Source organism: Spermophilus citellus (genome assembly GCF_964194105.1).
Source record: "Spermophilus citellus genome assembly, chromosome: 5".
In the NCBI taxonomy this organism is placed as follows: Eukaryota; Metazoa; Chordata; class Mammalia; order Rodentia; family Sciuridae; genus Spermophilus; species Spermophilus citellus.
This window is the reverse complement of record NC_138186.1, coordinates 53,099,784-53,124,553: the sequence shown is the minus strand read 5'-3', so window position 1 is coordinate 53,124,553 and position 24,770 is coordinate 53,099,784. Positions and strand designations below refer to the sequence as shown.

Genomic DNA, 24,770 nt, shown 5'->3' with positions numbered 1-24,770 from the left:
AAAGCCGGCTTTAGCAACTTGGGGATGCACTTGCATTTGCAATGTGCAATTGTCTCAAAACAAAAGTTCTGGGAATGTGGCTCAGTGGTTAAACGACCCTGGGTTCAAACCCTGGAACAAAACAAAGAAATCTTCAGGTTGAGTGTTAGGATATCCTTCCAATCGGAGTGAAGACTCGAAGGCCCCGCCTTCCTTGCCTAAAAGGACCAATGAGGTCGTGCTGAGAGTGGCGCGGTCTCTCGTTTGGGGGTCGCCTCTAATGGAACCTGCACTTTTCTTCCTGCTTCCGCCCAGCCACTTTTCGCCTGGTACCCCAAACTTGGATGAAGAGTTCTTCCTCTTCCTTGTCCCATTCGCCTAAATCCTGGAATCCAAAGGGTTGCGCAGTGGGGACCGGAAGTGTGCGCAGCAGCAGCGGGTCCCCAGCAAATCGCCGGAAGTAGCAATTGCTAGAGGAGGAGTCCGCCGGCTTCGTTATGGCGGCCATTCCCCCAGACTCCTGGCAGCCTCCCAACGTTTACTTGGAGACCAGGTGAGAGGGAGGGGGTCGGTCACTGGCGCTGGACTGGCGGAGGCGACGCGGAGTCCGGGCCTCTTCTTGAGCTCGGTTTCCCGCGCTCGGCCCCAAGAGGCCAGGCTTCACGTCAAAGAGCGGGAAGCGGCGGCGGTGAAGACCCCTGAGGGCCGACTGGGGACCGCCACGCCTGCGCCCAGCGCTGCACGGGCTCACGCTGTGGGTATGATCTCCAGTACTTCGGAGACAGCTGCTGGTTGTCGTCCTCCTTCCACCTCATTCATTCATTCATTCATTCACTCAACAAAGTGGATTGAGCCCTCAGGCCAGGCAGGTAGGATCTGGAATCTGGGAATACAGAGGTGGATAAAACGCATCCCTGCCTTTAGGAAGTTACACTAAGACCTTACTTGACACGTTGCACGGTGGTGTGAACAAATTACTATGAAAGCACAAGAAGCACGTTTTTCCCACTATCAGAGAGTGAGGTGGTAACAGTATGATTAAGCACCAACCCGCTTGTGCTGTGCCTCTGATGTGTGCCATCACATTTTAGTTTAATTCTCCTACAGTTTAGATTGGATCCAAGCTACACAGCTATTAAGTGGAGGGTACCTCATTTGGATCCTGGTCCTCTTGCCTCACATGCTAGGTTCTTTAGCCCCATTCGTTCCTTTGCCTCTTTGGAAGAAACTCAGTGATCTTTCCAAAGTAGGACGAGGGATCCTTCTTCTCAAAAACTCTAAATAACGCCTTGCTGCTGAGAGAGCATAAAAACTTTCTAGTCTGGCTTTTTTTCTCTTCTGGCCCTTGCTTACCTGCTGTTCCCCCATCAGCCGCTAGGAGCCAACCAAGGTCCCTGCCTGATACTGTCTCCGCTACTTTCAACCAGAGCAGAGTTCTTTCGGCCCCCCTCTGTATTTGCTGGTAGTGTTTTTGCACTGACCATCTTTTTCTTCATCTTATATGCCAAAATTTTACTTTATGCAGGCCCCAACTTGTAATTTAAGTCTCTCGTCAGTATTTTTTTAAATTGCAGAATATGTTGAAAATTCAGTCTAAGCAAAGTAGGGGTATAAAAAGGAGTAAAAGTCATCCTCCCCCCCCAAAAAAAAAAAAGTCATCCTCCCCACCTCCTATTAACTGTTAAATAACTGTCCAGATTTTGGGGGGAGGGGCCCTGGGGATTGAACCCAGGGGGCACTTTACTGCTCAGTCACATCCCCAGCACTTTTTATTTTTTATTTTGAGACAGGGTCTCACAAAGTTGCTGTGGCCTCATTAAGTTGCTGAGGCTGGTCTTGAACTTGTGATTCTCCTGTCTCAGCCTGCCCAGTCCCTGGGATTACAGGGGTCTGCTGCCACCCACCTGGCTCCAGATCTTTTTTAATGTATGTATAATCATCTCTGTGTTTTATCCTCTTAACAAAATTGGGGCCATAGGTCATATATTTTTTTCAGTAATTTTTTTTTCTCAGTGACAACATGTAGTTTTCCATTGTATGGATAGTTCCATATTTTAGTAATTTTCTTTTTCAGGGACATTTAAGTTGCTTCTGTTTGTTTGCTAGGACAAATATTAAAATGAACATCTTTGAACATATTATAACCTTAGAAGCTTTTATAAGTTTTCTTGGAGAAAAGTTTGGGTGGGTAATGATGTGTAGGAGAAGACTCCTTTCCTACCTTCCTTATTCTTAGGAATACTGGGGAGGAAAAAAAGCATTTATCACATTGGGTAGGTGCAAAGGTTTGAAGTCATCAGGTTTTGTGTTCACTTTATGCCCTCCCAAACACACAGACTATACCTTTGTGTGTGTGTGTGTGTGTGTGTGTGTGTATGTTGCTGAGATTGAACCTAGGGCCTTGCACATAGTAGGCAAGCCCTCTACCACTCCAAACCTTTTTATTTTTTTGAGCAGGGTCTTGCTAAGTTGGCAAGGCTGGCCTTGTACTTGGATCCTCCTGCCTTAGCCTCTGGAGTAGCAGGGATTACAGGTGTGCACCACCATGCCAGTTTTATTTTTCTACTAAAAGAAGTTAAGGTAGGTAATCTATTCATGTGGATCAAAAATAGGAAAATTTAGGCTGGGCATGGTGGCCTAAACATGGTGTCTTCCTCCAGAAACTTAGGCAAATATAAATAAATCTGAACTCACCATAATTTAATGTCATTTTAACAGAATTTACAAATTAAGTACAAGATTTTTTTTCCTAAAAGAAGTACCAGAAATCCCAGCATATTTTATTAAAAGGAGATCATCTATGTTTGTGTTATTTGCATTTGTGTTTTTGTGTTTGAGTATGAAATCTTGTGGTTATCACAATTTTCATGATTTACAAGATTGAAAATCAAGAATCCTTGCCAGGCACAGCGGTGCATGCCTGTAATCCCAGCAAGGCTGAGACAGGAGAATCGAAAGTTCAAAGCCAGCCTCAGTGAGACCCTGGGGATGTGGCTCAGTGGTTGAGTACCCCAAGTTCAACCCCCAGTACCAAAAAAAAAAGTGAGATGCTAAGCAACTCAGTGAGACCGTGTCTCTAATAAAATATATAAAGGGCTGGGGATGTGGCCCAGTGGCCAAGTGCCCCAGTGCCCCTGAGTTCAATCCCACGTTCCCAAAATAAAAGAATCCTAGAGCAGCTCCATGATATTCTGTTGGCCATGATCTTGGGTTTTTTCCTTCTTCCTCCTCCTCCTCTTCCTCCTCCTCCTCCTCTTCCTTTTTTTTTTTTTAATACTTTTTTGGTTATAGATGGACACAATATCTTTATTTTTATTTGTTTATGTGGTGCTGGGGATTGAACCCACAGTCTCACAATGTGAGGCAAGCGCTCTACCACTGAGCTACAACCCCAGCCCCTTCCTGTTGTTGTTGTTATTATTATTATTATTTTCATTCCAAGGATTGGACCTGGGGTGCTCAAGCAGTAAGTCACATCTCTAGACCTTTTTATTTTTTATTTTGAGACAGGCCTTGCTAAGTTGTTGAGGCTGGCCTTGAACTTGCAGTCCTTCTGCCTCGGCCTCCCAATCGCGGGGATTCCAGTTGGGTGCCGCCACACCTGGCTTGTGCTGGACTGGCGTTGTGTTGTCCTTTTCCCTGCAGCATGGGTATCATTGTCCTGGAGCTGTACTGGAAGCATGCTCCGAAGACCTGTAAGAACTTCGCTGAGTTGGCTCGTCGGGGTTACTACAATGGCACCAAATTCCACAGAATCATCAAAGATTTCATGATCCAGGGCGGTGACCCAACGGGGACAGGTACAGTGAAGCTAACGTTAGTTTCTGGGTCTTTCTTTCATAACTGAGTGCTAAGGCAGCCAGAGTTTTCTTTCCCATTTACATGGGTCTGGGTTGATTGATTTTGGTGACAATTCCTGCCCTCCCCAAACGAATGTGGAATTGACTAGAAACTAGTTTTGACTCCTGGGCATGATAGTTTTCATACCTTCTGTGTGTCTTTCAGCAAGAGCAGATAATATTTGCCTAGACTGTAGTGACGCCTAGTCTACCACGCAGTGCGCAGTGGTTTCATTAATGAGGTTCTGGCATTCAGTTAGTTAGAAGAGATCAAAATAAAACACACAGACAGTACCTTATTTTATATTGCTAGGTCCGAGACGGCTCGCCTCCCTGATTCCCGCCTCTAGCCGCCCAGCAGGGCAGCGAGGATTACTCTGGGCTAGCAGGAGAGAGAGAGAGCGAACACGCCGGGGAGTAGCCTTTTATTTGGGGGAACAAGAGATTCAGGGGAGAATTCCATCCAATGAAGGTTGAGGGGGGGCTGTACTCCAAGGTCAGGGTCAGTGATTGGGTCTCCAGGGTCAGTGGTCACGCACACCCCCACACGGATGGGCTCTCTCATCAGGAAAGGGTCGGGAAAGCTCCCGCCAGAGTGCCTCAGGCCCTTAACGGGAGTCACCCAATCACGTGTCAGAATGGCTCCCCACAGCCTAGAGCAGTCTGATCAATCAAAAGTTAAAATTTTAAAAAAGATATACAGTGTGTTGAAAAGAGTGAAATATTGGGTTCCTTCATTGGCTCTTTCATTGAACAGATATTGAGCTCCTGCTTTGTGTCAGATGCTTTTCTAGCTGTGGTGAGATAGCTGTGAATAAAGAGAAGAGTTCCCACTCTCAATGAACTGGGAAAGAAGTATGGGCATACAATTTTAGAGAAACAGTCAAAGATTTGAGATGTTATTGGAGCAGAGATCTGAAGGAAGAAAGAGAATGAACCTTGGGATAGGAGAGAAAATTCTGGGAGAATTGAAGAGCAGGTGCAGGGCCCCTGAGGCAGGAGTCTATGTAGACCTTGTAGAGCCTGGTAGAGACTTTGGGTTTTATTTTGAGTAAGATAGGAACCGTTTTAGAGTTGAGTAAAGTAATGACATGATCTGACCTACGTTTTAAAAGGACCACTCTGGAGAACAGATGAAGGGAAAAGAATTGGAGCCAAGATCAGTTAGGAGTTTGCTGTCTACAAATTCATGGTTGAAGTAGGCTGTTAATAGATTAGGTGGTGAAAAGTCATTGGATTCAGGCTTCTTTTTGTTTGTTTTTGTGGGGAGGTTGATACTAGAGATTGAACCTAGGGGTACTTTACCACTGACCCCAATCCTTTTTATTACTTATTTATTTTTAATTTTTTAAATTTTTATTTTGAAACAGGATCTCGCTAAGTTGCTTAGGGCCTCCCTTAGTTGCTGAGGCTGGCCTCAAACTTGCAATCCTCCTGTCTCAGTCTTCTAAGTCTCTTCGACTACAGGAGTGTGCCACCGTGCCTAGCCGGATTCAGGTTAGTTTTAGATAGAGCTGATGGGATTTGTTGACAGATTGGACAAGTGGTGTGAGAGAAGGAAATGGTCAAGGATGACTTCAAAGATTTTAACCTGAATAGTGAAATGGAGCCGGCTGGTGGAGAAGCAGATTTGGAGGAGAAAGATCGAGAATTTAGTTTTGGACACATTCTATTTGAAATACTCAATAATCTTTGGGAATGTTGAATAAGTAGTTGGATATGAATTTGGAGTCCAAGGAAAGAGCTGCCATAAAGATTTGAATTTGGAACTTCTGGATTTTAAGTGGGCTTTATTAGCGAAACGGGTGGAATGCTTACTCATTTCAAAACCCTTGCTTCTCAATTTGCTTGTTGTCTGCTAATTCCTGTTCTTTTGCCTTTAAACAGTCTTGGTTTTCTCTGTGCAGAATCTTGTCTCACTCTTATTATTCTTTGCCATTCTCAATGGTCCTTTATGGTCAGAACTAACCCTTTTTTCAATGTACGTGGACACATTTCAAAAATACAAAATACGGGCTGGGGATGTGGCTCAAGCGGTAGCGCGCTCGCCTGGCATGTGTGCGGCCCGGGTTCGATTCTCAGTACCACATACAAACAAAGATGTTGTGTCCGCCAATAACTAAAAAATAAATATTAAAATTCTCTCTCTCTCTCTCTCTTTCTCTCCCTCTCTCACTCTCTCTTTAAAAAAAACAAAATACAAAATACATGGGGCTGGGGTTGTGGCTCAGCGGTAGAACGCTTGCCTAGCATGCGCAAGGCCCTGGTTCAATCCTCAGCCCTGCATATAAATAAATACATAAATAATATAAAGATATTGTGTCCAACTACAACTAAACAATAAATATTTTAAAAAATACAAAATACACAGGAAAAAAAGAAAAATTGCTCAAAAGCAAAGCTCCTAAAGCTTTATAACCACTATTAGCTTATCTCCTAATATCCTTCTGCTGAGAAATGTACACTGTTGGCTTCTGGAGGTGCCATTCTAGATGTCTTTCTTTTCAGATATCTAGTTAGGAGTACGCAGGGAAGGCTGGCACTGTAGCTTAGTGTTGGAGCACTTGCTCAAGGCCCTAGGTTTAGTCCCCTGCACCAAAAAAAAAAAAAAAAAAGGACGAATGGATAACCATTTAGCATAGATAAGTAGCTAAATGGAAATAATTTCAAGAGAATGGGATATTTCTTTCTTTCTTTTTCTTTTTTTCTTTTTTTTTTTTTTTTAAGCATGACAGTGTAATGGTTTAAGCCCCTCTTAGTTCAGGGCCACACATGTAATGTCCCTGGCCCTTCCTCTGGGATCATACCTGAGCTTATGGCCATGCTGTGGCAGTTGGGAGATTGTGGAGTGCAGTACTGCCTCCCTCTTGGGCATGCGGCATGCAGCTGGGTGCAGCTGGGGAGTGTATCCTGCATCCTGTTGCACGTGAACCAAGGCGATATCTGATGTCCCTACTCATCATTCTGACATCATTCCTACTCAGCCTTCATGTGTGAACATCTGTATGCTATTTTTAAAACAAATAGTGGTATATGTAATTTTGTGTATATTTGATTTTGTTTCTTTTAATTTTATATATATTTAACTATATTTTTTTAACTAAAAAAAACTGACTCCCTCTATGAAGGATGAGGCAATTAGAAATTAAAAGTTTCTTATTCCTAATTTTTATTGGTAGTTTTATTTTGTTTTCTACACTGTAACTCAGCTACAATGTGCATTCTATTTCAGTGGTTCTGTGCCCACCACTTTGATATCTTCACATGTGCTAGAGGAAAGGATTTTGTGTCTTTTTTTCTTTTCTTTTTTAAATTTTGAGACTGGGTCTCGCTAAATTGCTAAGGGTGGCTCTGAACTTGTGATTCTCCTGCCTCAGCCTCCTAAACTCCTGGGATTGTGGGCTTTATGGCACCCACCCAGCAAGATTTCTTATCTATTGGTTTTTATTGCAAGAGCTGGAGGGTATTATATTTTTTTAATTGGCTTCTGTTTGAGAATTTTCTGTATTTATTTTCGGTACAGGGATTGAACCCAGGGGTGGTTTACCACTGAGGTATATCCCAACCTTTTTAAATTTTTATTTTGAGACATCTCACTAAGTTGCTAAGGCTGGACGTAAACTTTCCATCCTACCTCAGCCTCTCTCAACCTCCCAGAGTCACTGGGATTTCAGGCCTTACTTCACCCAGTTTGTGAATTTCTGCCTATTCCCTTTATACTTGAAAAAGACCATGACTAGGAATAGTATTATTCTTGGGCCACATTCATTGCCTTAGATCTTTTCAGACAATTCTGATCCATTGCCTTCTGGGTTTGAGCACAGTTTTGGAAAATTCTGAGGCCAGATTTACTCCTTCCTTTGATTCAAAGGGAAATTTCTTTTTTCTTTTTAATATATTTTTTTTTAGTTTAAGATGGACACAATACCTTTATTTTATTTGTTTATTTTTAGGTGGTGCAGAGGTTGGAACCCAGGGCCTCCCATGTATTAGGCGAGCGCTCTACTGCTGAGCCCCAGCCCTCACATTTCTTTTGTGGGAAAAAGATGGCTTTTTTTTTTTTTCCCTTTCTGCGCTGCCTTTACTAAAAGAGTCCCAAACCCTCACTCTGCCTCACTCAGTTTTCAGTCATGTCTGTTCTTTGCTGCTCTCATTTATTTATTACCTCTTTATTGGTACCATTTGGATCTCAATTTGTGTCCTTAGCGCTGCCGTCTTTCACCTTACTCTATGATTTGTTGTCTTCTCTTTGAGCTTTCGTTTTATTTGACTCTCATTCCTACTGAATCATTGTATCTTGAGACAGCCGTAGAGAAGCCACTTCTCTACGCTGAGTTCCTGAGGTATTTTGTCCTTCCTCCCTTCCCTCTTTCTGTCCCCCCTTTTGTTGTGGTTTGTTTGCAGTTTCTGTGCCGGTTCTTTCCAGGTTAATTTTCACACCTGTGTTGGGCCTGCCTTCCTCTGCTCAGGGACAATGTAAGTGGAGTTTCCTGTCATTCTCCCCATATATGTGGGCCAGGTGTTTCCCCCACTCCAAATGCTAGGGTGCTCGTCTCCATCTTCTCCTAGCCTGAAGAGCGTTGGGGAGCCTCTTGTGGAAGGGCTTGCCTCTGTTTTGCCTTTCAGACTCCCCCAACCCTATCCCAGGGCTTTCTCTACCAGCCAGTGGTGACCTTCTGCCTCCACTCTGACTCTGACTCATCCATCCCTCAAGTGCCCTAGAAGGTGGCCGGCCCTGGTTGCCCGCCACGTCTGAGTCCCTGGGATGTATGTGGGCGACTGCCCTCCAGGGCTGTGCTGCACTGTGTCAGGGTCGCTGGCTCATTCCCTTTGCTGGCTTCTCAGAGTTGGAGGGTATCTGTGGGAATTCTCAGCAGGACACTCCTTTCCTGTTATGACCTTAGGTAGTGCAGGCAGGAGAGTCTTCTATTTCTTTTCTTGGCTGACTCTTTTCAGAATTTTTAGAATGTTTGTTTTCTTTATTTGGCTGATGCTGGTGAACTTTTGGATTTTTAAATTTTCATCATTCTCTGTTCCCTTCTCTGGCTATTGAGTGGAGGCAGGGTCTAATCCTCTCTCAGTCCACTTTATCTGAAAACGTTCTGCCAGTACCTCAGTGACCTCTTCCTGTCTTCTTCCTCTCTTCCTCGCATTGCGATAATGAAATGAATTTTAACTCATAACACCAATGAACTGAGAAGTCTGTGGTTAGTGTATAAGAATCGGAAATGACTCAGACACGAGTTGCTCATGCCAGAGCTCCCCTGTATTTTTGTACTTGGTTTGCGATCCTTCCTAATGTCACATTTCCATGATACAGTTTTAATGAAATTGAATCACAAGAAGATTTCCAAATAACTGCATCCAGCCTCAAGTATAATGAGTGTTTGAGCAGCTGCCAGAAGGTCTGTGATAAAAAACAAACAGAAGGTAGGCCTTCCTGGGTCACTGGATCATACCTGCTTGCTGAGTAGGTGACACATTTTTTGCTAAACATCTCGGGTGGCGTGTGGCATCCTGAGATCTTCAGTAATTTGGTGTGCCATTTCAGCTGTCCTGTTTGGCTACCCTGGAACCATTTTTTCCACAGTCTTCTTCTGATACATCTTTCCCATATGCTTTCTCAAATACCCTTTGACTTCCTGCTTCATTTCCTTTTTCTGCCTTTAGATGCTCATATTAAGATACCTCAGTGTTAGCACTTTCTTAGCCCTCTGTGTGCCTTTTACCTCTTTCTACTAACCTCTTCCTGTTCTCCCCTTTAGGCTTAACATCCTGTCGAGTTCTTCCTTGAGGTCCTGATGTTTAGCACTTAGCCCCACGGTACTCGCCAGCTGCTGTGATTTGATGATTAATTATATGCTGATTATCCTGTGCATCACCCTTGCACTGATTTCATCTCTCTTCTGAGTAGCCCCAGGAACACCTGAAATTTATCCCATTGAACAATGAGCTCACTGTTAGTTTTATTCATTTGATGAATATTTGCTGAGTGTGCGGGGTGTCCTGTGCTATTCCAGGGCCTATGAGGAGTGCTTAAACATTAGAAACCACGGCTTTTTTTTCCCTTGCAGAGCTTCCAGGCCTGCCAGGAAATAAGCTATGCATTGTAAGAAATAACTAGAAGGTAGCGATATAATTAATATGCAAATGTTAGGGTGGCCTGGTATGGATTATGTGTACGCAGCAGGTAGGAATAATTCATAAGGGAACCAGTGCAGTGGAGTGGGATTAGTAGGGCAAGGGAACGGACTGAAGAGGGGTCTTGAAGGAAGTGTGGAATTGTAACCCTGAGAAATGGAGAGAAGATGATCTAGCATGACTCAGGGGCCTTTGGGTTTTTTGTTTGTTTGTTTTGTTTTTTTGTTTGTTTGTTTGTTTGCAGTACTCGGGATTGGATCTAGGGGAACCTTACCACTGAGCTCCATCCCTAGCCCCTTTTTAATTATTTTTCATTTTGAAACAGGACCTCACCAAATGGCCCAGACTAACCTTGAACTTGCAATCCTCCTGCCTCAGCCTCCCCAGAGGTGTGTGCCACTGTGCCTGGATCATTTGAGAGTCTTGAATCTGGGATAAATAAGAAAAAAAATATGTGAAACGTTTAACCCAACTGTGGTATGTGGTATGTGGTAGTGTAGTATCAAGATGAAGGGCAGGGATGGGTAGACCTGGACTTAAATCCTGGCTTTACGTGAACACTCATAAGACATAAACAAGTCCTATAACCTTGCTGCCTTCTTATCTATAGATGGGGAGTGTGGTTGTGCTTATCTCCTGAGGTTATTGTGAGTAACAAATGATCTGGTGTTTGTAAAATGGTTAGCACAGGCTTAATAGAAAATAGGAGCTCAAAAAAAGTGTGGTACTTATTTTTGTTAATTCATTTAACAAATGTCTTGGATTTTTCCATAGGCCTGGCATTGCTGGGGATACAACAACTTGTGGAACTCCCGTCTAGTGGGAAAGACAGAATATGAATGAATAGGTACATGCCATACTTTCAGGTTGTGACAGATGATGTGGAAAACATAATTACTTCAAGGGATAGAGGGCTGGGGCTACAGCTCAGTTTGTGGGGTGCTTCCCTTGCATGCACAGGGCCACGGGTTTAATCCCCAGCACCACAATTTTTTTTTTTTTAAAGTACAAGTGGTGGAGCAGGGTTTCTCCGCCTTGGCATTGTTGATCTGAGCTGGATAATTCTCTGTGGTGGTCTGTCCTAAGCACTGAAGAGTGTTGAGCAACATGCCTGGCCTCTGCCTGCTGGATAGATGACAACAGTACCTTTCAGTTATGACAACCAAAAATACCTCCAGAGATTACACAGTGTCCCAAAGGGTAACCCCCCTTGCCTAGAGGGTGATGAGGTGCTGTTTGAGATAATGTGATTAGGCAAGCCCTCTCTGATAAGGTGGCAGAGCTCTGAATATGTGAAGTAGTGAGCCATGAGACTTAAGTGCCAGGGACAAGGACACTCCAAAGGGAGCAGCAGCCTGAGGCCTCGCTTCTTGTGCTTGGCAGGAACTGCTAAGGGCCAGTGTGGGTGTAGCAGAGAGGGCAGTGGTGGTAGCAGGAGATGACTGTGGAGAGGATGGAGAGTCTGTAGGCTGAGCTGGGGACAGTGATCTTGTTCTCTGTGTGAAGAAGAGTTGATGGAGGATTTCAAACAAGGGAGTGCCAGGATTGGACTCGTTTTATTTATTTTTATTTTTAATATTTTTAGTTGTAGATGGTCACAGTGCTTTTATTTAGTTGTTTTGTTGTTTATTTTTTTAACGTAGTGCTGTGGATCAAACCCAGTGCCTGACGCATGCTAGGCAGGCGCTGTACCACTGAGCCCCAGCCCCAGCCCTGGACTCACAGTAAAAGGATCCCCCAGCTGTGTGAAGAAGAGACCTCTGAGGAAAGAGGGGAGCAAGGAGAACTGAGGGGAGCTCTTGTTATCAGAGCTAGAGGTGGTTGAGGTTTGGACCATGGCGATAGCAGCTGTTAGTGTGTCCTCAGGGAATCAGACACCGGGCAGAGGGGGACAGTTGAGACATCCATTGGATTAGCTCACTGGGGAAAGTCAAAGGGAGAGGGATCCGGAGTTGGAAGGGTGAGTCTGCACAGAGACAGCTGCTGGTGGAGGGAGCAGGGAAGAGAAGGGACCCATAGGAGAAAAGGGGGAAGGAGGAACCCCAGGAGGACAGGAGTTTTGGAAACCTCAAGAAGGGGGCCATCAGCTGTCAGATGATGCCTGAGAAGCAAGTCAAGGGAGCCCTTCCTGCATTCATAGCAGGAAGTCACTAGTGACTTTGGCGAGGGAAGCTTCAGTGGAGTGAAGGGGGCAAGTCTGCATGAAGCCTGGTCAGAAGAGAGCTGGAGGAGAGGACGTGGAAACACCAGGTGTCGGCAGATTTTCCAGCAGTGTGTCTGACGGGTCCAGGGAAATGGGAAAGTGGAGGGGGAGTTTTGTTTTTAAGATAGGAAATATCAATACCATGGTTTTGTGCTGACAGGAATGATGTGTTAAAAGAAGAAAATTTGATAACAGGAGAGGGGACATTGTAGTTCTCCAGTTCTTTCAAAGTGAATGGGGCTGAGCAGGTAGGTGGTGGGATGGTGCTGGGAACAGTTGGTTCATGCCGTGACTCAGTGGTGCAGGAAAGGAGAGAAGGTGGAGGCCAGGGGAGGGAGTCATTTGGTGGTGAGAGCCTTGAAAGTTCCCTTCTGAATACTTGCTTTTGCTCAGCAAAATAGGAAGCAAGGCTGTCTTTAACAAGCAGCAAAGAATGGTAGAGTTTTGAGGACAAAAGTGGTGGAATCACCCACCAGACTGCTGTCCAAGGTGTCCTACTAATCATGACTGCAGCTGCCTTTTGTGAAAAATACTCAGGTTCCCTTGGTTAGATGGGGTCGTCATCACTGATGCTACCCTGTGTATACTTCATGTTATACGTTACACAACTCCCGTGCTTGTCTCATTTTTTTATAGAAGTTAACTACCTTACTTAAGGTTAAATAGTGAGTGGTATAGTCACAACTGGAATTGGAATGTGTGACCCCAAAGGCAAGTAAGAGCTTCAAAGCCTCCTGCAGAGCCCTGGCATCTTTCTCATGATAGATGAGGTACCTGGCATTTGCAGGGATGATCCAGAAGTCTGTTCCTCTTCCTGCTTTGTTACTAACAAAGTGATGTGTCGGTTAGCAGTGCTTTGGGCTACAGGTAGCAGAAGACTCAACCACAATGGCTGTTTTATATTTCTCATGTAACAGAACATCCAGAGGTGAGCATTTATCATTGATTTCACCTACCCAAGCAGAGTTGTTGGGCACGAGCTTGCCACAGCTTTCCACTTTGACATTTTTACGTGTTAGGCTTGGGTCCCAGACTGTTGTCTTGGTGTTGCAAGATGGCAGCTGCTGCTCCTGATGTCACCCTGCTTTCAAAGAAGGAAGATGGGGAAGGAGCTGTGGCTAAAGCACAAAGGAATATGTATGTCTGTTTTTTATCAGAGAAACTGTGTCTTTCTCAGAACTTCCACTCGGCACACTTCTGTTTCCTTCAATAAGTCAGAGCTGGGTCTTCTGGTCACCTCTGGCTGCAGAAGGAACGGGTCAGTACCTGCCTTCCTTGTCGGAGATTGAAGTAGTCTGTGGAGGAGGTCGGGATGTACAGGGGACAAGTGACCTGAAGTGACTAGATTCTCTTGCCAGAAGAGAGGCCTTGGGTCATTTGCCATCTAGTGTTGAGTTCCCTCCAAGCAGAACTTTCACATGATCCTCCTTATGGGTCACTGCCTGTCCATGGCGACTTTGGGCCTGTATATCAATCTGTGGTCCAGTTATCAGGGCATGGGAGGAATGGGGACAAGTAGCACCAAGTACGGTAATCTTTGTGTAAGACCACTCTGCACATCCCTTGTCTTAGATGTCTCTCTAGTTCTTCTTGGGAGGTTTCCAGTCAGTGAGGAAGAAGAGCAATGGAGGAGTCTTGGGAATAAGAAAAAGCATTTTTGATTTAAAAAAAAAAATATATATATATATATATATATATCAATTGCAAAGATTTCTGTGCATCAGAAGATCCCCTTAAAAGAGTGGGAAAAAGGGGCTGGGGATGTGGCTCAAGCAGTAGCGCGCTCACCTGGCATGCGTGCGGCCCGGGTTCAATTCTCAGCACCACATACCAACAAAGATGTTGTGTCCGCCAAGAACTAAAAATAAATATTAAAAATTCTCTCTCTCTCTCTTTTTAAAAAAAAAGAGTGGGAAAAAGTCAACCTGGAGAAGGTATTTGCAAAGCATTAACTGACAAAGTGTTGGTATCCATAAGATAGATTGATATATAAATTTTAAAATGTCAATGAGGCTGTTCACAGAAGACTTGAAAGTATGCACAACTTAAGGAAAATGAAGATAAAACATCCCTTCAGACTGACAAATATTTTGGAAAGTTGGCTGAAGGACCTGTGGCAGTGGAGTGAGCGAGAGAGCACTGTGGCCGGGTGCACACTGGTTCATCCCCATGGACCAGACAGAAAAATCGAGTAATGATGAAACCCTCAGCCGTGACCCTGCATATCCCCAGGAGGTCACGTCCTGGAGAGCTCTTACACTTGTGTTTGGGAGACAGTATGGGGACGATGATTACAGCACAGTTGACAATAGCGAAAACACTGCAAAGAGCCTTCGTGTTAATCAACACAAGAAGCCGTGAGGCGGTGTCACAATCATGCAGTGGGAACTGCAAGAAGAAGAGTAGATGAGCCCCACAGTGAGGAATAAAATAGCTAATTGTAGAAAGATCCACAGAGTATACTATCATACAAGAAAGTTAAAATCACACAAAACAGTAGTATCTTTTTAGTGAAAAAGAAAATGCATGGAAAGTGATTTTTTGGAAGCAGTTGTTAGCTTTTAGGAGAGTGAGGGGGTGGGAGGGATGCAGCAGGGTGTGTGCTGGGATCTGATTTGTTACACTTTATTTCTTGGGGCAGGTGGGGACCTCATTGTCATATTATTCTTTGTGTCTTTGGTGTGTCTGAATTGTATACTTTGGGTAGCTGTGTTTAACAGGGCAGGCAGAAGAGAAAAATTGAACCTTGAAGTACAGGTTTAGGAGGCAGGTGTGTGCCGACCTCAGTTGTCTGTGTATTAGAGCAGCACACAGCTGCAGAGCGTCCAGAGTGTTGGCTTTCTAACTGGTCATTGGTGTCTGTGGAGTGTTTCCTACACCAGAGAACTCCCTCATCGCTCCCTGCTCCTGCCGCCTCTCCCCTGCTCTGCATGCCCAGATGAATGTTTGGATTGGATTTGTTTGTCTTTCTGACATTTTGCTGCAACCCTACTGAGTTGAATCGGGTTATGAAAAGATAACAGATTATGAGTAAGTGATGCTGTGGGGCCAAGCTAGTCCCAGTTGGTCCTACCAGGCCTAGTGATTCAGAAGGGGCCTCCATTCTCTCTATTCTTGTCTCCTGAGGGCTTCAAGGCCCCATCCCCACCTCTGACTTTCTCTGGCCTGTTCTTCCAGCTCTTGTTTGTGGTGCTTTTGGTGATGGTTTTCAGTTCCTAGAGGGCAGAGGCCTGGAGGTTTCATCTGGCAGCTCTCAGTTTGCAGAGTTCACACTTTCAAGGCTAGAGCCTTACTCTTTGTGACTGCCCTAGGGCAGAGCAAAGGGGGGATGAGCCAGAACACATAGGTTACATAAGTGCTGTTTGGAAGTATACTGGCAGGATACAATTTTGGGGATGAATTTTTACATAGTTTGGTATAGTTCAGTAATTTGCCAGGGCCAGGGCCAGGAAAAAGCTTGGGCTAGGTGGGAGGTTTCCCCTAGAGGGTTAGGATTCACCCCATTCTTCTTTGCATGAGAACAGTGTTTTGTTCCCAACAGGGACCTTGACAGGCTCCCCGTGGTGGAACAACCTGAAAGGTGAAGCAGAGAATTTTTGTCTTTTACTTGCTGTGGAAAGGCAGCAGCCATGACCAGGAGCCTGGGGTGAACTTGGTATAGAATCTTGCTCCTTTTATAGCTGGCTGTAAAAGGAGGGGAGCTGGCTTCCAGGCAAGCAGAGAAAACTAATAAATCCAGTGTTTGCTTTGTTCCAGGCTATTTTGTTCTGCTTGGCCAACTTGGATGAACTAGTGGTACAATAAGGTTGACTATGTAATTGACCAACATTGGCTGGGAAAGCTGCCCCCCTATTGTGGCTGTTTTCCTTTGAGAAAACCATATTGCTGTATACAGTGGTGCACACCTGTAATCCTGTTTACTCTGGAGGCTGAAGCAGGAGGAGCATAAGTTTGAGGCCAGAGATAGCAAGACCCTGTCTCAAAATAAAATTAAAAAAAAAAAAAAAAAAGAGGAGGAAGAGCTAAGGCTGTAGCTTGGTGGACGAGTGCCCCTAGGTTCAGTTCCCCATATGGGGGCGGGGGTGAGAAGAAAAGAGAAAAGAAAAACATATTTAATTTATATCCTTTTGCTCTAAGAACCTACTGAGCTTAGAGCGTCCGCTGTACCGTGCTCTTGTGAATATAGTATAAATAGCATTTGATGGTGGCTTTGCTGCAGATCGTTCCCAGGCCTTTGTTTTTTCATTTTCCCTTGACTGTACACTACTTGTCCCCTCAGTGAACTCTGCCATTTTAATATTCCTTTCTCCCACATGACCACTTACCATTGTCCCCATTTCTCCTTAAGCTGGATAAGTTTGAATAAGATGAATTTTTGATTCTCTTATTTTGAGGCAGGGTCTCGATAAGTTGCTGAGGCTGGCCTCAAACTTGTGACCCTCTTGCCTCAGCTTTCTGAGGAGCTTGGATTACAGGCATGTGCCACTGCACCTGGCAACTTAGGTGAATTTTATTTTCCATAATCTAGGTTAAGAGTGGCAAACAGATTTTAACTCCTTGCTATCTTTTCTGATCCTCCAATAATGGCTAACTGGAGTTGTGGATTGATAAGGATTTATAGGCAAATCTAAGCTCGGCAGGGAAGAGTGCTGATTGATGGCAGCGTCAGTGCTGGGCACAGGGTTAGAGCTTGGGGCGTTTCCACAAAAATGCTAATAAAAATGTTGAATGTCAGGAAACCTCTTACTATGTCAGATTATGAATGAGAGTAATCTGTAAATGATTATATTCTAGGGGACTTCTATTTTCTTTTGATAAGGTTGTGTTTTCTGCATTTTTGACGGTGAACATGTATTAATTTAGTAAGCAGGGGGAAACACTATTATTTTGAAAAGAAATGTCTCACCTGAATGAAAACAGTGATTTGAATGTGCTGTGTTAGTACTTGATTCGGTAGTTGCAATATATCTAGCATGGGGCTAGAACTGCTCCTTTTCTTCCCTGTACTTGGACAAATCCCTGGACTCTGGCTGTCCTTCTTGCTGTAAGGGGGGCTGTGGGACTGGTTCATTTCTGATCTTCTAATTGTCAGGTCGAGGTGGTGCATCTATCTATGGCAAACAGTTTGAAGATGAACTTCATCCAGACTTGAAGTTCACTGGTAAGTGCATCATCTGGCTGAACTGGTTAGAAAGGGGGGGGGCAGAGTTTGAAAGCTTGGTTCTTGGCTGTGATTCAAGGTAAATGCCTGACACTGTGGCGTGGTGCCAGGCTGCTGTCCAGGCATGGCGCCATAAAGAGTTCTGACAGATAAAACGGCGTCTCACAGAGTCCTCAGTGGTTCAGAGTCTTGGTTTAAGTGTTCTAGACTCTTAACTACTAGACCACTGTTGTAGACTAAAGGACATCTAAACTGAAGGTTTCCTCAGAGAAACACAAGACCTTGCTGGGTTTCTGAAGGCAATCAGTAACATGGGCCAGGGGTTAGCGGGGGTCATCAAGGGTCCAGGCTAGGATGTAGATGGGGACAGGGAGACAAGGTCATCAGAGTAGAGTGCAGTGACCAGCTTTGTGCAGGGCAGAGCACCAGCTTTGAGAGAGACAGGTCATCTAGGGCTGGACAGTAAGTGATGACAACCAGAACATTCTAGGGATGCTTCTTTGCATCCCTAGAATGGTGTAGCAGCTGGAGCCATGAGACTTATTCATACTCTTTCCTCTCTTCCTTTTTCCCTCCAGGGGCTGGAATTCTTGCAATGGCCAATGCAGGGCCAGACACCAATGGCAGCCAGTTCTTTGTGACTCTTGCCCCTACCCAGTGGCTTGATGGCAAACACACCATTTTTGGCCGAGTGTGCCAGGGCATAGGAATGGTAAATCGAGTGGGAATGGTGGAAACAAACTCCCAGGACCGCCCTGTGGACGACGTGAAGATTATCAAGGCATACCCTTCTGGGTAGACTCACTGCCTCGCAGGCAAAGCCAAGTCTTCTGCTGTGGCCCCATCAAACCAGCTTCCAGGTGACATGTAACTCAGCTTAATTTTGGCCTTGAATATATTGGCTCTAAGGAAGCCTGGGGCCTTGGGTGAGTTAGGATCGAAGTGTACTTTAATAGAATGCTTCTCTTTCTTCACCTAGTGCCTGGACTGACGGGGCATTCGGAGAAATGCCTCCATATGTTTATTTACAGGTTTCTGCCCCCTGTGGATGACCCATACTTCTCCTTGCTGTGCATGTCTGCTCTGATACACTTGGAACAAAATGAAGCAGGCTGTGTCATCTCACAGAGCCTAAACAAACTTGTTCTTGAAGAGATTTATATTCTGGCCTACACTGCAGTCTCTGGTAGCTGACAGCCACAGAATTCAAACCGAGTAGTGTCTGTCAGCCCTGTTAACCCTGCACACCCCATCTTCGTCTCCTACATTTGTTCTTCCAGGGAACGTATGCGTCTCTCTGTTTTCCCTCTCAGAACCAGAACATCAACACTGCTGTTTCTTATGCTTAAACATCCCACGCAAAGCCACATTGAATTTTTGCCAAATGAAAAATGCATCCAACAATCAAGTTTCTAAGAAGGTGCCAAGTGAGGAATGATAATGTTTAATAATTGAGAAAAGAATTTATTAGAAGGAAGCTGAGGCATTGACCATTTTTTCCCCAGAAGGAGAAGAAGTCTGTAGTGAAGTCTGTAGGATGGACCGCATTTTCCTCAGAGCAGCACCCTCCAGGAAAAGCACCGCTTATGTTTTTAACCTAAGACTTTAGAGAAATCGGATGAGAGATTTTTGTACTTTTTTTTTTTTTTAAATCTTTTATGAGTTTTGGGGTAGGAGTAGGGATGAGAGGAAGTAAATACCTATGTAATACATAGAAATTTCCAAATAAAATGCTATTGGTGGTTAATCGTGGGTATGGTCTGACTGTAAATGCTGTTTGAGGATCTAACAGCCATTTTCATCTCAGGTAGATTTGCAGAGCTCTAATCTTCCAAGACTACACATCATTTTAGGCTTGTGGGTCTTCATTGGGCTTTTTTCAGGAGCAGTTCTGACAAAAGGCAGAACCAAAAAAAGAATTAAATGATATCAGTTAGCATTTCTGAGGAAGAGGTGAGCTGTAGGTGAACCAGGTGGGCAGGCCCAGAGACCAGGGAAACCCTCCAGTTTACAGGGGGCCACAGGCAGATGTACTTCTCCTGGGAGAAGGGATGGTAACTTTAATATTCCTTATCACAATAAATTTTAAAGATAGTGATTTACTTTTTGTAATGGCCAAGGTGCTATATATACCCTCGGCTTTTTGACCTTCAGGGTCTTTCTCTTTCTGTCTTCCCTCACCAAAAACAAACAAAAAAAGCCTAGCAACAAAGTATGTAAATGACTTCCTAAGGTCTCAGAGATGGTTTTAGTTTACAAAGTAATGTATGCTGGGATAATAGAAATAACATTTCTTTGGACTGGACTGGGTGGACATAATTGGAGCTGACTCAGAGCAAGGAATGAGACACCTCTCCATTAACCTCCCAGAATTCTAATCCTGAGAATTGCCACTTCCATTCAGGGCACAGGTGTGGTGGAAACATCCATGTTCCTTTGAAGTAAAGAAGGTTCTGTGTACAGGAACAGTTCCCTGTTTCTGGAAAGGTACACCAGGTAATGCCAAGGCAGCCACACCGGGACATGGACCAATTTTGGTAATGGATATGACCTCAAAGAGAGACTGGAATTGGACAATCCTTAGCCACTCTGCCAGTTAGCCAGAGATGTAAACATTCCTGTTTCTGTGTGAGGGGAGCTTATTTAAAAGGGATCCTACTTAATTACTCTCTGAGAGTAAGAATCATAAGCACAAATCAGTGGGTGTGCAAGTGCACAGATCAGTCACTTTAGCCATGTCTCAGAGGCCAAGGTGAGGGTGGCTGACGAGAAGGCGAGGATCCATTTATAACTTGGAGATGAATGAAGGTGGGTGTGGGGCAGCTGGGCTCATCTAGGACAGGAGAAAGACAACTTCGCTGGGGAGGAGATTGTAGACTTTCGAGGAGAGGCTTTAAACTGGAAATAAGCAGTGAAAGAGGCCTTCCTGAAAGTGCCCCTGGGATGGGTAGGAGAAGTTTGGCAGTAGGATATATATGATGACCCTTGGGCCCTGGCCCAGGTTTTCTCACCCTTTACACAGGAATCACAGAAGGAACCTGTCAGGAAGCAGCGTCTCGTTCAGCATTTAGCCAGATTCTATACTGACCAGCTCCCAGGAGATGGTGACAGCTGGCCCAGACCCCGCACCTAGAGCAGCAAACTCTGAGAGGCCACGCTCCCCGAGCACTTCCAACATGAACCTGGGGAGGGTTTTTTTCTCAGCATGGAGCAGTCAAGACCATTAGTAAAAAATATCAGATAATGAAAATATCAGTCTTCTGCCTCCTAGACCAAGGCCCTCTGCCTCATCCAGGTAACCCTGGAAGAGTGAAGAGATTCAAAGCACAGGTTGAGTGACAGCTTTTGCTTTGGCTGTTAAGATTAAGCCTTAAAGAACAGTGCCCTTCATCTTCACTCCAGTACACGCTATGGAAATCTGACTGGTGTGTGGCATGAGACTCCCTGTGTGGGTGCCACAGTGGGTAAGATGGCACACTTAGTAGACAAAAAATGCAGGGCAGGGGCTGGAGTTGTGGCTCAGTGGTAGAGCACCTGTCTAGCATGTGTGAGGCCCTGGATTCGATCCTCAGCACCACATAAATAAATAAAGGTATTGTGCCAACTACTAGAAGAAAAAAAAATGCAGGGCAATTGGCATCAGCCATTATGATGATGGAAAGGGGCTCTGGAATCAGAATGCTCAGGTTCAGATCCAGCCCCACCATATATCAGCAGGTGAATTTGAAAAGTGTCTCAATTTCTCTGTGCTTTAGTTTCCTCAACTATAAAATGGAGATAATGATCTTAACCTCATAGGACTTTTGAATTCGATGAGCAAGAACGGATAGTTAGAACAGGATCCGACCAAAAAAAAAAAAAAGTGCCAGCTGTTGTTACCAGTGGCCCTTGAAGCCATCACATACCCCCTCCCTGCTGCAGATGGAGCCCAAGGTCATGCATGCTAGGCAACCACTCTACCACTGAGTCACACCCCCAGCCTCTCCTACCTCCTTATCCCAACCTGTTAGCAGCCTGACCTTGGCACAATCTCTCCACTTTGCTGATCTCTGAAAGCAAAGACTTGCCTTTTCCTTCTCTCAGTCTTCTCAGCACCTTGTGCAGTGCTTTGAGGTTACTGCTGAATGAATCAAATAAAATGTTCTCCATCAGAAAAAGAAATCCATTGGCAGAAATCACTGTACCCTGAGTCACAGACCCAGGCCTCTGCTGGCATGGGCAGCCCAGCCTTTCCTCTCAGCCCTCTGGAAGTCCTCGCTTGATTTATTTTTGGATTATATCTCTAGAATAAGTCAAAATAGCTTTTCCTGCACAAAGCGAATGATTCCTACCCCCAGATCTTCAAACCACTCTGAGGCACCACTGTGGCCCCTTTTGGCACCACATTCTTAGAGCATGTGGAGGAGGAAGCATTGAAAAGCACATTTGTTAAAGTTGGAATTTGTTGCCATCAAGCACTTTTGGGAGCCTGGTTGCCTGTAGAATGGGTTCTCACTCCAGGAAAATGCTGGGGCAGCGGATGTTCTAATAATACTCTAGACAGAAGCAAAAGTGCAGGGGAAGAAAACATGATAGGGTCTCCAGGTTGACTTGATCCGATTGAGAAATTGGATCCCATTTGTACTTCCAAACTGATCATTCAAAACCACAGCCAGCCAGTTGTAGCAAGGTCTGTGGCAAATATGAGGCCTTTGTACACCCTCGGGAAATCACAATACCTCTGAAATTTGGTGTCCTCATTCATCAAGCCAAGATTTGAATTAGGCCTCTTTGGCCCCAGGTCTGAATCCAGGTCAATCCTAAGTTTCCTTCAGCTGCTGTCTCCATTTAGCATGCTATTTGGGAAATGGGCCACTAGAGGCCACTATGAATATATTTAGCCTCACAGCTTCTTCAAAAGGCAGAAGCCTGCCAAGGTTTTTCATGATTTTCCTAAGCCAGGCCTGCCGCCCCTTGGGTGTGGAAATCCAGCAACTGCTCAGATTGTGAGAGACTAGAATGGAGATGTGAGCCTGGCACCGAAACCTATGGAAACACTGTTGGCACAGATCCACCAGCCCTCTGTCCTGTCTATTGGACTAGGTAGAGGAGAAGCCCTCCTTCCAAGTGTGGTAAGGTTGAAGATCCCTGAGACCAGGGCCTGGTCCTGTAGCCAGCCTTATAAAGAGCAGGAACCCTAAAGGAAAAGAGAAAGTGTCTCATGGTTTGCAGATTTTCGTATTTTTCTCTTATTCCCCCAAACCAACTACTAACATTATTACGCTTATTTCTTTTTTTTTTTTTTTAAAGAGAGAGGGAGAGAGAGAGAGAGAGAATTTTAATATTTATTTTTAGTTCTTGGTGGACACAACATCTTTGTTGGTATGTGGTGCTGAGGATTGAACCCGGGCCGCACACATGCCAGGCGAGCGCGCTACCTCTTGAGCCACATCCCCAGCCCTATTATGCTTATTTCTGGATGAGCAAACTGAGGACCAAGACCACAAAAAATGAATGAATGGATGGAGCAGTGGGCCCAGGGTCTGCATGGCTAATAAAAGGCAGGACTAGAACTTGAACTTGGGGACTTCTGATTACAAGTTTAGCTCTTTGTTATCTCCACCTTTGGCATAAGAGAAAGATGAGGAAATGAAAAAGAATCTTGTAGCAGGGCAAGGTCACCATCTGAGTTGTCCAACCTGACTACTCCCCTGGAGCATTCTCAGGCCTGGCTGGCCAGGAGGCCCCAGCCTCAGCTGTCTGGAAGAGTGTTCCCAGCAGAGCCCAACCAGGGGAGGAAGGGGCCCACAGGACCCTAATCAGTGTGTTTATTGGGTCATAACTATTAACCTCGGCACTCAGCTCTTCTCACAAAAATCACTTTTCTCTCTGAGAATCTGGCCACGACTCCATTAAGAGCTGCCGCCCCACAGACCTCGAACAGCAGGAGTGGCAGGGGAGGAGAGAGGACTAATATTTCTACTTCCTTATTATCCTGACAAGGAAAATGACCATATCATATTCACTGTATAGAAAAATCCCCCAAGGGAAAGGATATCCAAAGTTTGCAATTGTCTTTTTGGCAATATTTAGTTCTGAGAGAAAATGTTCCCTCTGTGCCTCCCTTCCTTGATTGTTTTTCTTTCTGCAATACTGGGGATTGAACCCAGGGATACTTTACCACTGAGGTAAATCCCAGGCTCTATTTTATTTTATATTATTTATTTTTTTGTACCTGGGATGAATCCACGGGCGCTTAACCACTGAGCCACACCCCCAGCCCTTTAAAAAATATTTTTATTTAGAGACAGGGTCTCCCTGAGTTGCTTAGGGCCTCACTAAGTTGCTGAGGGTGGCTTTGAACTTAGAATCCTTCTACCTCAGGGTCCCAAGCTGCTGGGATTATAGGCGCCTGCCACAGTGCCTGGCCCTTTAATTTTTTTAGTAGTAAATGGACAGAATACCTTTATTTTATTTGTTTTTGTGTGGTGCTGGGGATCGAACCCAGTGCCTCATGTATGCTAGGCAAGCACTCAACTACTGGCCCTTTGTTATTTTTATTTTCTCACTAAGTTGTAGAGGCTGGCAATCCTCCTGCCTCATTCTCTTGAGAGTTGCTGGGATTACAGGCCTGCACCATCTGAAGGCTGCATATTCCTCTTTAACAGCGTGTGTGATGCTGTGTATGAGCCAGCAAGAGCAGGGAAGGGACTTGGGTCTGAGGACTTAGGAGGGCCAGCACTGCATTATTCCATTTAACACCGCCCCCCCAGAGGGCCATGAAGAAGGCAGCGCAATGCCCATTTCACAGAGGAAGGCTCCTTGTCCCTTGGCTGGGCCTTGGCAGGCTGAGCTACAGTCATGGGGTCTGCTTTGTCCCCCTGCCACTCTAAACTCCCACTGGGATAGTTTCCTTACTGTTTCTTGCCCCCTCCTCCTTGTAGCTCAAAGCTTACAGAAACCAATTTTCAAGTCAGATCTAGTCACTGCCTGACTCTCCCCAGCCTTTGTTATTCCATCTATAGAATGAGAGGGCCAGACTCATTCTAACCCCCTCTGGTCGAAACTTCTATGAGTTATGATGGTATTTGTCTTCCAAGGAGCTGCAGGCACATCCTGTCTACCTAGAATCTCATTCCAACTCTTGGTAGGTTGGTACAATGAGTTTATTATCCCCACTGTGTGTGTGTATGGCACCTGGGATTGAACCCAGGACCTTGGCACATGCTAAGCCAGTACTCTACCACTGAGCTACAATGCCTGGCCCTAATAGCCCACTTTTTAAGCTGGGGAACCTCAGAACAGATGCAGTGAGACAGCCTGGCGAGAGCCCTGCATTCCGCCCCCAGGCAGGCCAACACCTCGGAGGGGTTGTCAGCAGCAGCTCCTGGAGCCTGACACCTGAGCCTCTTCCAGCTCTGATAGAATTATCAGAGAACTGGGGAACAAATACTTCCCGTAATCGGGG

The 24,770-nt window shown here is 45.1% G+C and overlaps 1 protein-coding gene across 2 annotated transcripts; it reads left to right on the top strand.

Annotated features, from left to right (window-relative positions):
* Positions 1–243: 243 nt before the first annotated feature.
* PPIL1 (peptidylprolyl isomerase like 1) lies at positions 244–19,070 on the top strand. Of its 2 annotated transcripts, none has more exons than XM_081294427.1 (4): positions 244–532; positions 3,625–3,779; positions 17,255–17,323; positions 17,902–19,070. In XM_081294427.1, the coding sequence occupies exons 1-4, from the start codon at positions 477–479 to the stop codon at positions 18,120–18,122; spliced, it is 501 nt and encodes a 166-aa protein (XP_081150553.1). In that variant the 5' UTR covers positions 244–476; the 3' UTR covers positions 18,123–19,070. The 2 variants fall into 2 exon arrangements, with proteins under 2 accessions (XP_081150553.1, XP_081150554.1); XM_081294428.1 differs by lacking the exon at positions 244–532 and adding an exon at positions 543–848.
* The last annotated feature ends 5,700 nt before the right edge of the window (positions 19,071–24,770 follow it).

Excerpts from the sequence above, each read along its gene's own strand:
- PPIL1 (XM_081294427.1), top strand. The coding sequence starts at position 477 with ATGGCGGCCATTCCCCCAGACTCCTGGCAGCCTCCCAACGTTTACTTG. Across the intron at positions 533-3,624 it reads AACGTTTACTTGGAGACCAG|CATGGGTATCATTGTCCTGG; the intron begins GTGAGAGGGAGG and ends TTTTCCCTGCAG. Across the intron at positions 17,324-17,901 it reads TCCAGACTTGAAGTTCACTG|GGGCTGGAATTCTTGCAATG; the intron begins GTAAGTGCATCA and ends TTTTCCCTCCAG.